We start from the raw sequence: 15,982 nt of genomic DNA on the forward strand, positions 1-15,982 counted from the left end.
GGTAACAGTGAATCTTCTCTTTGAAGACTGCACATAAATGTGTACAAGTATGGCTTGTTTTGTTCTTGTTAAGGTGTGGATGGAGGAAAAGTCTCTCTTTTGCAGCCTGTGCAGGCCAAAAAATTGATTTCTGGTTGCAATTATGCTAATTCTGATGAGAGCCTGCTCTGCTTTGGGTCTGTTTGTATTAGACATTGGGAAAGTATTACTGTTTTCAATTGTTCTAACTACAGCACAAACCACTGCTGGTCATCAAAACTTCAGTGCAGTCCTCAAAGGTAACTTCAGGCATAAATACTTTAGATGAAACGGGTGTTACAAGGCATGCCTTGGTTATGCTTATATGTATGAATAAAAACCTGATAAATTGATGTAAATAGACTTGTTTTTCAATTTGATACAATTACCATGATATTCCAAGAAATGAGACAATATTAGCTTTATATTGCATTTTTGCAATCATTACCATGATATTCCAAGGAATGATACCATGTTAGCTTCTTATTTTGCATTTTTGCTTTTTTTTTTAAATAGCGAGCTGAATATATAACTTATAAAAAAATATTCTTAAACAGATGCATACTTGAGAATGCAAGGAATTCAGGTATTCCCCTGTGTGTACAACTGGCTTTAACATGTGATCAGTTCCATACATCTGCTACATCAGAGATTTTGCCCTAAGAGCTATGCTGTGAATAACTATAATCATCCATCACTGAGGAGGCTGCATTTCAGGTGCAAGTAAAAGCATCCTTGGAGTTAAGAGCAGGTTCATCAAAGAGAGGAGGTCTTGGATTCCTGGTTTATACAACTGGATGAAAGATGCTACATCAGAGTGGGATTATTCAGACAATGTACTGCTGAATTGTCCCATTTTTGGATATACATAATCTGTCAAAGATTCATTTTATTCTTATGCACAATTTTCCCATGTGTACAAAAGTGCAGGGTAGTTGGGTAGTTTGAATTTTCCTAGTGTTAGTACCTGTAAAATATTATTTTATTAGTAGTATAGCTAAATTAACATAAACATTTTAAAATTGGTGCTAAGTGAATCGAAAAGTGGACTCATTTTTGGTTAAAAGATTTAGTAAAAAGGAATTAGGTTGGAGTATTGCCTCCATAACATTTTTCAAGTGGACTTCTTTAGAAGCTCAGCAGAATCCTAAATATGTAGCTGGTCATACAGCTCATGCATTAAAGTTATGCTTACATTATCAAATATATTTGTGTCATCTATTTAGCAGGTAATGGAATGCAGGGACTATTATCTTCCATATTGTTTGCTATAAAATTATGATAGGATAAAATCTCCAAGAGTACCTGATATGTGTGTGAAGTTGCTGTGATTTACACAAGACTCCTTTAATTTAGCACAGGAAGGCTGAAAGAGTTAACCCAAAACTGTTGCAAGTACAGTTATGGTGGTATAAAACGTAATATTACTGTTATTTCAATGCACTCCTATTTCAGTGACCTAATAAAAATAAATTAAAGCATAATCAGATATATACTTCATGTTGCAGTAGATATGTTTTAGAATTTAAAGATTGTATAGTTTATAAGAGAGGTTAATAAACAATTTAGGACAGAAAAACTGATTATAAAAATATTTTTTTCCTTTGAGTATGCAGTAGTTTTTTCTTTAAGTACAGTGACTCTGGATTATGCTACATTTCATATCTCTCATCTCTGGACTTTATATTACTTTTTTCAGCACATTAAAACTTATGCAGTGAAACTGAATAATGGCAAGTGTTTTTATACCCTTTTATAGCCATTTCTTTTTTCATAACCTCCCCCTGTTTCCTGTTAGCTAAACTATAAGCACCTTTCTGTTAATTTATGAAAATTATTGTTGAGATAGCACATTATCACTGATCTGTATGGCACTTGCAGCATGTTAGAAGCAAAGGTCCAAGCAACATAAAACACATCAAAATTCATTAATGTGGTATTGATTATTTTTTGGATAATTAATTTTATTGCAGGCCCTTGAAAGAGATAATGAGCTGCAAAGGGAGAAGGCAAAGGAAAATGAAGAAAAGTTCCTTAATCTTCAGAATGAGCATGAGAAGGCACTAAGAACTTGGAAAAATGATGTAGGTTTATTAAATTAAATGCTTTAGTACTAAAAGTTTTTTGGAATAGTTGTCAAGCATTTCAGGTAATCCCTAAAAGCCAAGAAAATACCATAGAAATAATGCAATAAAAACAACTCATTTCTTCTCCAGTAATACAGATACTTCTAGAAATGAATATTTTTTCAAAGTAGATTTAGGTTGACTTCTGTGCTCTAAAAGGTCAGTGCTCTTCCTGCAGCTCTGATGTGAAAGGAATTCTTCAGTGTGGACTGAGGGCGAAAGGGGATAAGAAAAGGTGTGTCTGCAATGTCCCCCTAGTGAATTCTCCTCTGTGGATGCCTAAACAATAGTTTGTCTTCTATATTTGACATTCTTTCTATTACCTCATTACTTTTAAAGAATACTTTGGCAATTGTTTAATCCAAAACAAGTAGCAAAATATTGTAGCTGTAAAAATCGTCTGCAATAATAAATGCATGTTTGGATGTAGGAAAGATTAATACCACTTCAATAAGACAAGCTCTGCTTAATGTGTGGAAACCAGACTCTTAGCAGCATTTGTTTAATAGTCTGTCTTTTTTATTTCTATGTGCTTGGCACTTGCTGCCAGAAAGGTTTTGAATTTGGTAGACAGATTTCTAGGGAAGCTGTAGGGAAATAATGCAAAGTTGTCTTTGTAATCCTGTTGTCTAAGGCTCACTCCTTTGAGTGCAGCCCCTGTGGGCATGACTGCAACCATGAGACCACAAAATAGCTGAACTGTTCTGATGCTCAGTTCCCTGAGAAGATTTGATTTCCCTGATTCCTTGGAGAATTTTATACCATAATTTCCTCTACAGACGTGGGAATTCGCCCTGCTTATTTCTCAGGAACCTTTGCATCTGTTCTGTAGAAGATAATTGTTATTCCTTTTCATATTTCTGCTATGGCTAACTAGAAATTTTGTCTCCTAAACTAAATAATCAAGAAAAAATTAACACTGGTCCAGAAATCCAGAAATCTTTGTAAATTACGTGAAAGTATTTCTGTGAAATTGCCCTTTGATTCTTTTTACAAGTTGTAGTTTGGACCATTCAGTTAGTTCTAAATACAAAAATTTAATTGTTACATATTTTCTGAAGGAGGATTGGATACTTGAGTAAAGGGCTAAGCAAATTATTTGCTGCTGTGATTTCTTGACAATGTAGGTAGACAATGAATGTTGAATATTTCATTTATCTTTGAGCCAAAAAGGAAGAAATCTACAAATACAAATCTCACTTTTTTGGAGTATTGCTACAAGTAGTAAATGGTGAAAAAAAATCCCAAACCAGTTAATAAAAGCTATAATCTGTAATGGAAATTTGGTTAAAATTTTGGTTGAATGAAAGAGCTCAATTACTTTGTACAAAGAAATTCCTTAGCATACTTTCTTTTAAGGATGAAGTTTCATTTGCTAAGCTGTTCATGCCTTTGAAAAATGCTGGTTTACCCATTTGAGCATGCAGTAAAGTGTTTGTGTGTTCTGTGTACTGTAATTATTACAGGAGGAAAACATGAGAAGAGAAATACACGCTATTAAAAATGAGCTGAATTCCCTTAAAGGACTTCATAGACATCTTGAAGATTATCATCCTCCTCCAGGAAATCAGCATTCTGAACAAGTGGAAAATCTGCAGGTAAGTGTCTTTACTAGCTGCAGTGTGTCTTGTAAAAATGCCAGAGAACTGAAGATATGACAGTTTTTCTAATCTTGTCTGTCATGTCCACTGATTCTCCTTTGACGTGGCTCAGCCTAAAAATTTATATGATAATGGTATCTAAGTATCACTGAAACTTACTGTACCCAGAGAATGTTCTCCATGTTCTCCTTTCATCAAGAGAGGTGCTTATATCATGGAAACCTGAGGTACTACTTCATTAATAAATTTTTACCTAACACACAGCAGTTATCTTAAGCCCCCTATCTTTACTAAACCCTATTTCACAGACATATTTTCCATGGGTATTTCTCAAATACTGGGGCAGATCCAATTGGTTTCATATGTATGTTAGTTCCCTGGAGGTGTGGAAGTAGGTCTACCTCTACTCAGAGGAACTGATTTCAGCTTCTCTAAAATCTGATACACAGGACAGATCAGAAGGTTGTTTTTATCCATACTCAGGTTATCTCAGTGCTTCAGTTTTAGTTTAAGAAACACCAACCTTTATGTCACATAGCATGTTTAGGAGCCATCAAAGGCACAGCAAGCTCATCAGGTGGTGAGTGCAGGAGGTAAAAGACTTTTATGCAGTGCAGGCTGAACTAGAATTGAGCTTGGTTTGTTGGCTGAGCCAAATTTATGTTCAGCTCTAGTTGCAGGGCACATATGGGAAGTCAACAAGTGGTGAAGCACACAAAGATGGGCTTTTGGAACAAAAGGAAGAACACATAGCAGCTCTGTTATATCCCATGATCCCTGCAGCTATACATATAGATAAAACAGATCCCTCTGTTATATCCCCTGCAGCTCTGTGTTATCCCAGGATCATACTGGATTGCAAATTTGTATTCCAGTCTTCTGTGGGATTGAAAAAATTGGGCAAAGTCAGAAGCCATAAGAAAGCTTCTCTGTGCATCGAGTGTGTTCTGTTGTTCTGTTGAGTATTTTCCATTAATTTTTACAAACAAGTAATGATCTATCTTCAAATGATCTGTCTTCATTTTTCATGTATACTATCTTGTTTGGAGTGTTAAGAAAATAGGAGGACACTGGGTTTGTAAAGACAGATAACTATTTTAGAACTAGTCCATAATGGTCAGTAAAATGACAAGCAGTGAAAATATTTTAGGATTTGGAAGAATGTAAAATCCATTTCTTCTCAATGCACATACATAAGTATGTTTATAGCTAACGTACACATACACATGGCTGTGGTATGGGCTTAATAATGCAAGGGAAATGAGATTTGAAATGATTACTCCTTGTACCAAAGCTGAACTCTACAAGGAATTATGCAAATTGTGTATCTTAAAAATCACTGTTTCCGTGAATGGAAATGGAATATTGATTTTGTTTAGGATGCAGAATCAAAGTAATTAGGCATTCATGATAAACAGTACTGGTGCTTACTAAGATAGCCCCATGGGTTTGAAAGCAGAAAAGCTTAAAGCATATGCTCATAAATGCAAAAGAAGTCAGATGTCTTCCAAATATACATCTTACACTATCTTATGGCAAATTGCCACACCACTTTGTGTTGTAGTCATTAGATTTCCAAAGCTGGGCAGGTTAGACTGAGTGGAAGAGTGCCAAGAAACCGAAGCTGCAGCGGATCATATTGGTTATCCTGATTTGTGGAATTTCACCTTGTATCACTAATGAGTCAGCCTCTGGTGACACACAAAAGGGAAAGGTGTTGCCTTGGATTTAGACCTTGACTGTGGTTCCAAGTGTTCTAAGGAAATATGCTTATACTTATTTTTACACCTAGTGCAATCTGAAATCCCTGTGGTTATTTGTGGGGCATGAAATTCAAAATGTACTTAAACTTCTTCACACTGATCACCTCTGGAATAGTAATTAAACAAAAGACATTTTTAAAAGAAAGGTACAATGTCAGACCTCATTACAGACTTGGATTGCAATTTAGTTTAACCTTACCATGCTTCACATTTAGTTTGATATAATTTGTAATTCAGCTGTGTACCATTAGAGAATAGGGTTACACCCACCAATGGCTTGCTGTAATTCTTTTGTGGGTGTATGTACAGGGAGATCTGGTTTTCAGAAGGGTTTGAATTGTATACTATGAAATAGTCCTTTGAGGGAAAAGGATATTTAGGGATATATGTGTTTCTTAGTTAGATTTTACTAAATCACAGGCAAAAAATTAAAATCCAAGTTTAAAAGTTTCGTTATTTAGGTATTTTAGATTGTCCATCTTGGACCTATTTTTGAAGGGCTGAACAGCTATTTGAATTTATTGAAAAGTAGGCTTCTTCAATCCATCTGAACACCTGGAAAGGAAACATGAAACCTTTCTGCCTTTCTATGAACACTTCATCCTGTTTGTTTCAGATGCAGTCCCCAGCTCATCCCACACCCACAAATGTGGTAAGTTCCACTGCAGTGGCTGTCTTACTTCTGTAGAAGACCTAATGCACACAGTTATAGAGTGGTGCTTGGTGTTTCTGTCTGAAGAAAGAGCTCCTGGAAACAAAAGATTGTAAGATAATTATAGATTTCAGGAAAGAAAAAGGAATTTTCTAGTATTTGTATTCAAAAGCTTGAAAGTGTGATGCCAGGGCTGTATAGAGGAAAGAAGCAATTTTAATTAAAAACCTAGACAAGAAAATGTGCAATATATACAATTTACAAGTGTGACAGGGAAAATAATGATAAAACATGAGGAAAAGAGAAAGAAATTTCAACTGAAACTTCAAATTGAGGGTGGAGGAAAATTATTTTAGGACCCTCCTCTATTTACCATGACTCCTCCCTCCCCCAAACAGCAAAGCTGGGAGCCTCAGGATGTTCCTGTGACCTGCAGGAAACTGTTTCCAGCAGATTTGTGTTCTACATCCCTACTCTGCCAGCACTGCAACAGCCCCATTTTTTAGCAGTGCTGCCGCCCTGCCTCCCTCCCCTCTGCAATATTCCCTGTCCTCCCCACACACCCAGTGCCCAAGCACAGCTCTTGTAACTCCCTCCCACATCCCAGCCTTCCTTCTGCAACACTTCCAGCCACCCCAGAGTCTTCAGCTCTTTCCCACATCTTTTATGGCCTAAGCTCCCTCCCACATCTGCCTCTTTTATATCCTATCTTTAGGGCAAGAGCCAGCACGTGCTCCTGTCTTCAGCTGCCAGACAGTTGATGATGATAAAGGATGCATCTCCTTTTGCTTTTATTTTGGTGGGATTTTATTTTCTTCACTATTCAGGCCCTAGTTTCCACAGAACTTCATTGACTGCAGCTTTCAAAACTGAACACAAATACAGATGCAGTAGTAGAGCAGTGATTTAGACTTTTAAGTAGACAAATCTTTCAGGCTTCTATTCTTGATGAATTTGACTCAAATTAAAGTTAAAAAGCTATTTGGGAGGGAATGAGGAACTAAATGTTAGGGATTGTAAATTTAGAAGCCTTGTGAAATGAAGTTAAAAGTCCTGGGCATTTTGCTAGAAAAAAAATGTTGTTTATATGTGCATGTGCTGGTTTTGTGTGCATGTTGTTTATGTGTTTGGGTGTAAACAGCAATCCTGCAGGATTTTTGCACATGGAATCACTGAGCAGGTCACTGAGTGGGCCAGCAGAGAGAGGGAGTAATCCAACCACCACATGTACAGCTCAAATTCATCACTGAGGAATTCTGTCAAATGTCTAAGTTTGTGCACTGTAATATAGCAGGACCTGAATTCTTTCCTACTCTTCTAGGGTATTATTCTGCTTTTTTCTTTTCCTCTGTTTACTTTTTATGTTTCAGGTCTTTGTTTTCCATCAGAATTGTAAAATTAATTTTAAATCTCAGTCCTGAACTTTTTACCTAATCAGTGACTATAGTAAATTACTAAAATACCTATGATTTTTTGTTCCTTCCTATGCTAGAGTGGTCAAGAACACTCAAAAGTCAGTGAAAGACAGGCTATTCAGAAAGAACATGAGTTTATGCAGTCTGTAATAAGAAAATATGGTAATTGTGGAAATGAAGAAGAAACTGAAGTAAAAAACACCAGGGACCAGTCTTCAAGCATTGAGGAATTAAAGATAGAACAAAGTAATAACCTTCCATGGATAATAGAGATAAGTAGTTTTGTTAAGAAAGGATAAATGTTTTCAGATATAGTATATGAAAAGAGAGGGCTTAAATCCTGAATTAAATGGTCATACCTAAAATCTACAGAATGTTAAGATATTCTCTGCTCTCTCAGTTCATAAATATTTTGCAAGTGACCATAGTGCAGTACTTACCTTCAGTAACTTTTTGACAGGCTTGTGTGTGTAATATAAAATATCACTATTGATACCAATCCTGAGTCCACTTCTTTGGAAATTCTAAACTGTAAAACATAAAGCTCTGGGTTATCAGTCACTAACTAGAGAATACCCTCACTCTACAGGGTCACAAGTTCTTGAGAACAGTTTTAAGGATGAAATTAATGTTGCTAGCCCTTGTGAAGTAAAGCAAAGGGAGGCTTCTCCCAGGAACACCCTCTGCACAGATACTGATTTAATTACCCAAGGACACACCTGGGAAATGCATGTCCCTGGATGCAGAGAGGCAGAAGGAACAGCACACAGAACCTTACCAGATGAAAACAATGCAGATTCAGATCAAAAGCCACAGGACAGCACTGAGCCCTTGGCAGCACACCACACACAAACAAGGAAGGACTTCTTGGGCAGTGCTGAGACTGTAGGTGCTGACAGGAAAAACAGAAGTCAGGAGACTGACACCAGCAAGGAAGAACGGTGCAGTACTGCAGGTGAATCAACTTGTGCCAAGGCAGATGCAAACTCAGGCACCAGACAGCACAACAAAAGTGTCCTTACACCTGAAGCACCCAGACCTGAGTCTGAAGCTGTTCTTTGCACTGAGAAGAGTGCTCTGCATGACAGAGGTACAGACAACTACCAAGCTAAGGACTTAAGTTCTGGCATCCTACCTCATACTAAAGAGAATTCTCAAGCAGAATACCAAAAATGCAGCTTGCTGAATAGTGACAATTCTGTAGGCAGTGGATTACATAAAACAGAAAAAAACTTCAGTCTGAGTGGTTTACATAGAGATAAACTTCCTCTGGAACAGACACACGTAGATGCTGAAGGCAGAGATGATGACAATGCCAGAAACATGAACAGCACTGGTGTTCTGGCAACTGATGCTCAACATCCACCAACTGTTTGTTGTGATAACACAAGTGCTGATGATGCTGCTGCAAAAGAATGCAGAGATAATAAGTCTCTGTTAGGTACTTTTAATTTATGCCCCCCAAAAACTGAGAGAGGAGTAAATGCAGATGACATGCACAGCAATCAACCTGAACAAAGCAGTGCTAAAGAAACAGGGAATGCTACAAACACCTGGACTTCCATTGCTGAAGCCAAATCTCCAGTAAAGGCTGATGGTCTCGAAATTGCTCACAAAAACCCCCCAGCAGACAGGGCATGTACAGATAAACTAATTCCACATAAAAATGTTAGCAGTGGTACTCAGATACACTCCATCAAAACTGGACATTCCCTGGAGATTAATGCTTCAACAAATAACACATTGTTAAAAGAGAAAAAAGACTCAGTGAGTGGAACAGTTCCAGGAATGAAGCTTGCTGAGGGTCACCTGAAAGAACCATGCTCCTTACCCATGAGAACATCTGGAAATTTAGTAAACATAAGTGTAAGGTCATCCTTTGATCTTCCAACCTCAGATAAAAAAGCTGAGAAAACTCCACTATACTTGAATTTTTTAGCTCTCAGTTCTTGTTCAAGAATAAATCAAATGAGAGGTCAAGCTACATGGACTTCAGCTTCCAAGGAGCCTTCCCTTTTGAGAGAGAAACCACCATGCTTAGTGGAAAACACAAACATTATTTCAAACACACAGAGTCAAGATCTCAGTGAAAATGGGGACAGTGGAGAAGCAATACAAGGTAAGAAAATATAAACATTAATTTCTGACCCATGTAGTCCTTAGAAAAATTATTAGAAGGTGAAATGTCTATATCTAAGCTTAGTGTAGAAAAATGTAAGCCTGACATATTAGTTATATCATAAAAAGTTGAGATTGCTCTGTTTATGTTAGAAATGCAACTAAACAGCTTTTGTTAGCGTATCAATCAATTTGTTGATTAAATATTTTTTTCTCATATTTCCCTTTGTCAAATAACAGCAGTGCAATGACAAACTGAATTTTGATAGGCATTTCTAACCCTAATGTAGAGTGTATTCTATCAGGGCTCTGCATGGATCTGAACAGCATTGAGCAGCTTTTGCAAATGATTCAGTGTTCTTATTGTGCATCAAAATTAGGGTAGATTTTGAACCAGTAGATGCTTCTTTGAATGGATCTTACAGAAATTTAATTTTTATTTTATTGTAAATCTCTAATTTAGATGGACCATTAAAACCATCTGAATGTGCTGAGTGTGTGAAAGGACTTTATATTCTGTCAGGCTCTGGAAAACTTGGAGCTTGAGGTACTCAAGGAGCATTTTAATCTCCTACTATTGACACTTGGTTATTATTCGTGGGGCAATATTTTGCACATACAAAATAGTAAATATGAACTTAATTCATGGGTTTCTAAATCATTACTGGGATGTGGAAAAACTGTATTTAGATTTGTTTTGCCATAAAATGAGCTGGTAGATTACCCCAAAACTGGAGCCCTGGGTGTTTTCCAAAGAGCAGGATCCACAGGACAGGGTGTTTGTGTCTTTGGCCCTCGAACATACCATGAGCAGAGTGGACTCCCATCCTTACTTTTGCAGCCAGTGGCAGACAGAAACCCAGCAGTCTGGTTTCTTTACATTGCTCTGTTATGAATTTAGCTCTGTAGGTAATTTTGTTTCTGTCCTTGGTCTCCTGCTCATGGATATTTATGTTCTGATGCACATTTTTTGAAGTTCAGCTTCAGAAATGTCTTTGTGCCTAAAACAGCAGTAGTAGTAGCAAGGTTCCAGAATCCTGATGTCAGATGGCACATTATTTCTTTAAATAATGTGAATTTTGGTATCTGTTTCAATAAAATGAATGCCTAGTTCCATGATGTTCTGCATGTATCTTTTCTGTAAGAACAGACAGAGCTATCTAAATTTCTTCCCTGTGAGTTCCTCCTCCTCTTCTTGTCAGAAACCTTTCTGTATACAAAGTGCTGGAACTCCAGGTGACTCTGAGAGATTCATCCAAAGGAATTGGTAGGCAGCTAACTCCAGTCCCTCATTTGAGTTGCCTCAGTTGAATTCCAGCAAACCCTCATGGTGAGGGTCTTGGTCTATGTCCCAGATGTGCCTCCTGCTGCCAATTTGAGACAGGTCCCTCCTTGAGGCTGCTGCCCTCTGGGAATGCTGCAGAACCTCCCTGTGAGGGCTCCTACAAGCTCCCAGTGATTGTTGTGCCTGGGGTTTGTGCTGTTTTGTTTGCAGATCTCTTCCCAAATGGCAGACCTGCAGTGGAATCCATGTGGGCACTGGGCCTACATTTTAAATCTTTTTATTTATATACTGTATACTATACTATATACTGACTGGAGCACAACCCATTTAGCCATATGGGAGAGCTAGAGGTGAAGAGTAATTGGTGAAAGAGTTTAGTAAATCTGTCTGAGGGAATTCCTTTTATTGCCTAACCACAGTGCAGTTTACTATTTATATGCTGGCTCCCAGAAAGCAGACACTCCACATCAGTAAATGAAGGAATGAACTGGGAATGGCAAAGATCTTCCTGGCAGATGATTAAAAAAGAAAATGAACACATAACCATTTTCCTGTTCCTCCCAAGAGAAAATGTCAGTATTCTGAAATAATTGTTACATAACCTTGAGGTAACTGTATTTTCACAGCAAAACAAGGTTTTACTGTCAATGCAGTGATCCACAGGCATCTGAGTAGTGACAAAACAGCTCCTGTTTGCATTGTGAGGAACTGCGAAAGAATCCTTGTGTTTTCACCTTGTAAGGAATTTGATATTGGTTGCAGCAGAATCTACTGGTGCTGCATGAAGCCTCTGAAGGACTGGAGCTTATACTTGTCTGTAATTAATCAACTCACCTGCCTTTCCTACCTTTACTAGAGGCTACTGCCTGACCACCTGAAACATCAGATAGAGCCATTAACACAAAGACTCCTTATTAAAAATGGGTTTTGATTGTCTGAAAAGCTTTGCATTCATGTCTTCTTTTATTACAAGTCACCCTGGAATATCATGTTATAATGGCATTAATTATGCATTTTATTATTGTTATCACACAGTTTAAAGTAATAGCATTTGAAAAAATATATTCAGTTAGAATATTTAGAATACATACACTTACTACAAATCACTTTTCTGTCATTAACCTAATATGAGAAAATGAGAGAAAACATTTTTTATCAAAGTAGAAATATACCTCATCTTTAGAAAAAAAATAGATGAAACATGGGAAAGAAAAAAAATGAAGGGCAAAAGCCTACAACAAAGATCCAGGGATTTAAAACAAAAATATTTGATTTTTTAAGATCAGAGGTAAACCAGTTTAGTCATTCACAATTAGTGCCTGGAGACTAAATTGCAGTTGTTACCATTTCCTTTTTGTCAATCAGGTTCTAGCAGTTTGAACAGAGCTGCCAACACTCTGAATGCCTCCAGTATCCACCGAGAGCCCCAGGGAGAGCCTAGTGAAGAATGGAATGCTACAGCAAAGGCTTTTTATGATTCTTCTTTTCCCACAGAACATGTAAGTCAATTAAAAATATTGCAGACCAGACCTCAGTGAGCTAATTCCACAGATATTTGTACAACTGTACCCATCTGGATACTTTAAGGCTGAGTCAATCTCCGAAATAATATCAAAAGGGCAACAAGACACCATTTTTCACAATTAAGGTTGATAGAAAGCAGCAGGAAAAAGTCACAGCACATGAATCAAACAGATGCTAACCAGTCTGTTTGGAAGGGGAGGAAGAGGCTAGTCTATTGTGTACCCTAATAAAAATCATCACTTACAGTAAAAGTAGAAGTTAAAGAAAAAAAAAGGAAAATAGTAGAATGTAAAAGTATAAAAACATTGTTTCCTCTATTACTTGATAAGACCATGTCATTTAAAAGAATCCATGGAAGAATAAAAACTCAGCACATCTGTGAATTAGAACCTATCCATTTATCACACACTGTAGTTATGTGATGCCCTATTTAGAGTAATGTTATTTTTAGGGTAACATTACACAAACATGTAAAAACCTGTTGTTTCCCAATGCCTCATCACTGCATTTTCAGATCTATGTTAGACTCTGGAGCTTGAACAGCTCTATTAGAATTTGACCCAATGTTGAATGTATGGTTCAAAAGTGATACAGCAATTTACAGCTGCAGCTGCCCTTTCCTTTTTAGAAGAGGTTCTAGAGGTATTTTTATTTCTCAGGTAGTTAGGGCTGTCTGTGGATGAGGTGTACCGTGGTCTCAAGTGACAGAGTTTGCTGACCAGCAGATAATCAGGTTTTGATGCCATCAGCATCCACGTTTCCTGAAATTCACAAGACTGATGTTTGAAATTACACCACTTTCCTAGCCTGACTCTACTTGTGAATGACACAGTGGTGGATTTTTCACCAAACACAGTGCTGGTATTTACTGTGTGTCTCTTGCTTTTTCTCAGAAGTGGAACCAGGAGCTGAGTGAACTCCACCATGTAATTACAGCTGAAGCAAAGCTGTGTTTCATTATCTGGTTGTGGTTATGTCTGCTTTGTCACCTCCAAAGTAAAGCTCCTGCTGTGCTAGCTAAGAAAAAGCAGAGATGGACAAGAACAGTGCCTTGCTGGTTTCACCTTAGATTTTCCAAATCTTTAATCTATGAAATCTCAGCCTGTAATAATGCAGTCCTTCCTTTCTGTGTTGGTGTCATTCTAATGCCTTCTGTTCTCATCTTTTTGTCATTTTAATGACCAAGATAAACAAGCTGTTGGGAGCTAGCTGCTTCCTTTGCTTTGACTAACATGTATGATTGCAACTGGAGCAGACTTAAGCCTTCTACAATTTGGGTAATCTCATTCAGTCACAGTACAGTACTCCAAAAACGGATAAAAATTATAAAATTCTACAAGTGCACTTAAAATTCTAGTAAAAATATTAAGAACTGTTTTAAACATCAGTCTGTCCATGCTTAAGTACCACAGTAAGGATGAATAAGCACTCCCAGGTCAGTTTAAACATGCAGTTTTCAGCACAGGACAGGTTCAGCCCCACGTGCTATTCAACAGGGATTTTCACTAGTGGCTTGCAGTGAAGTATGAGCTGTTTGTTGCTGAGGCCTTGGGGAAAAGCATGAGAGAATTCACAGGTTGAAACTTTTCACTGCTCAAATGGAGAAGTTACTTCCTCACTACAAGGGAGATGCCAGTCATTACTGACCTGAAGTATCAGTACCTTCAGCTGCATTGTTACAAATGCAATAATGAACAATTTGCATGAACTTTATTGTTCATATTTCAAACTTTAAGAAATGCTTATACACTAGGGAAGGTAAGCTTTAGCACAAAATGAATGTGCTAAAATAAATAGTGCTTTAGAACTGGCTGGGGCACAGTTGCCTAATATTAAAAAAATGACTGAGCAGAGGGAAAAAGGTCTCATCTTGTAATCCTTGCACAGGAGCAGAGTCTGAGAGGTCACCTTGCAGCTCACAGAGCCAGTGCTGCAGGGAAGCTGCTGGTGCTGCATGCTGCTCCCCCAAGAGCCACACAATCCCAGATTACAGGTGGAAAACACATCATTCAAATGCAAGGGTTTTGCTCATCAGGCAAAAAACCTGTTTCCCTACTGTGTTGCCATCTGTCTATGATTTGGATAGAGACAAGGTAGCTAACAGTAATATATCAAAGAGTAATTAAAACTATCAAAAGAACAAGAAGATCTTTAACATCAAAAAGCACAGACTGTGCATCACTGATGTTTGCTTTCTAATCTATAGAGTGAAGTGGAGAGGGAGTTAACACTATAAACCTCAAGATTTTGGGTTTTGTTAATCAAATGCTTGCCTAGCAATAGAAATGTCAATTGCAACATTAAACTCTTTAATTAAGCTATTTGTTTTGCTAATCTGCATTCTAATACAAGCTTGTCTTATTTAAATCACACTCTTGTACCACGTCTTATGTTAAGGTTTGGTTTATAAAAGTGTAATTGTCATTATCAAATTTTCTAAGTCAAATAGAAGGCAAACACTTCAAATTAAATGTGTTTTCTCCAACTGATTTATTTTCCTGTTAACATTTCCTCTCTTGCTTAATGTTCAGCAGAATCCAACAATCTGAACCTTTGTACGTGAATTTCACTGGGTTATCACCCGCTAACATTTGTATTCTGTCAGGTTAAAGAAGGATTTGCTGCTTTTGTCACTCCAGCAAGAAGTGACAAAGCACTCAAAGATGAGGACAGCTGCTCTCTTAGGAACTCCAGCATACAAAACCAAATAGGAGGAATTGAGCAATTACTGAATTTGGAGAGACTTCATTCAGCAAGAAAGAGAAAATATGAAGAAGGCCAGTGAAGATGAGCACCAGGAGATAAGCATGCTTTTAGGCATAGACAGATCACTTCCCTAACCCAGACTGTAGAGGTGTTCCTACAGAATATGGTATTTATGTGTAGTTTCATGTTTATATAACATGTTTACAGTTCTTATGTTCCAAAATGTATACAATTCCTACTCCTAATGTTAGTTCTGGTTCTGCAATCAAATTCAAGTTATTATTGGCTTTGCCCAAAGTTAAAAACTTCATAAGTTAATGTTTTTATGTATGTTTAGTAAAATTAAATAATTATTTAACTGTACCCTTCTTCTGCTTCTCAGAAGTTGTGGCTGAAATAGTTCAATTCATTTTCTCTGACATACTGCTCACTCAGTTTTCAGGCAAAATCACCTCCAACTGTTTCAGGATGCAATGGGTTCTGCAAACATTTACAACTACTTCCAGCAGTTGTAAGTGGCCGAAGAACAGAAAAATCTTCTGCTCACCTTTACTGCCAAATTAGTTAAGTCTATCTGTTGTAGTTTCTGTATCAGTGAGGTCTCTTTCAACCCTGAAGGATCAGGTATGACTACAGATATAAGGCAGCAGATCTAGTTTCATGAAGCTTCACTTCTATTGGGTCACATTTCTTCTCCCTTGGGTCTAAGGGAAATTTTCTCTTACTTTAAAAATACTTGCACTATCATTTTTCTGACCTCCCTCCCTTCCTCCC

The 15,982-nt window shown here is 37.4% G+C and overlaps 1 protein-coding gene across 1 annotated transcript in view; it reads left to right on the plus strand.

Moving 5' to 3' along the window:
* Nucleotides 1-15,708, plus strand: part of CCDC73 (coiled-coil domain containing 73) — a 55,292-nt gene extending 39,584 nt beyond the window's left edge. Inside the window, exons 13-19 of the mRNA XM_036384667.1 lie at nt 1,992-2,102; nt 3,611-3,742; nt 6,125-6,160; nt 7,653-7,821; nt 8,165-9,694; nt 12,344-12,477; nt 15,108-15,708. Coding sequence (XP_036240560.1) covers nt 1,992-2,102; nt 3,611-3,742; nt 6,125-6,160; nt 7,653-7,821; nt 8,165-9,694; nt 12,344-12,477; nt 15,108-15,287 — 2,292 coding nt within the window. The 3' untranslated portion in view covers nt 15,288-15,708. The remainder of the gene's footprint in view (nt 1-1,991; nt 2,103-3,610; nt 3,743-6,124; nt 6,161-7,652; nt 7,822-8,164; nt 9,695-12,343; nt 12,478-15,107) is intronic.
* Nucleotides 15,709-15,982: the final 274 nt, after the last annotated feature.

This window comes from Molothrus ater, chromosome 6 (genome assembly GCF_012460135.2).
Source record: "Molothrus ater isolate BHLD 08-10-18 breed brown headed cowbird chromosome 6, BPBGC_Mater_1.1, whole genome shotgun sequence".
Lineage (NCBI taxonomy): Eukaryota > Metazoa > Chordata > Aves > Passeriformes > Icteridae > Molothrus > Molothrus ater.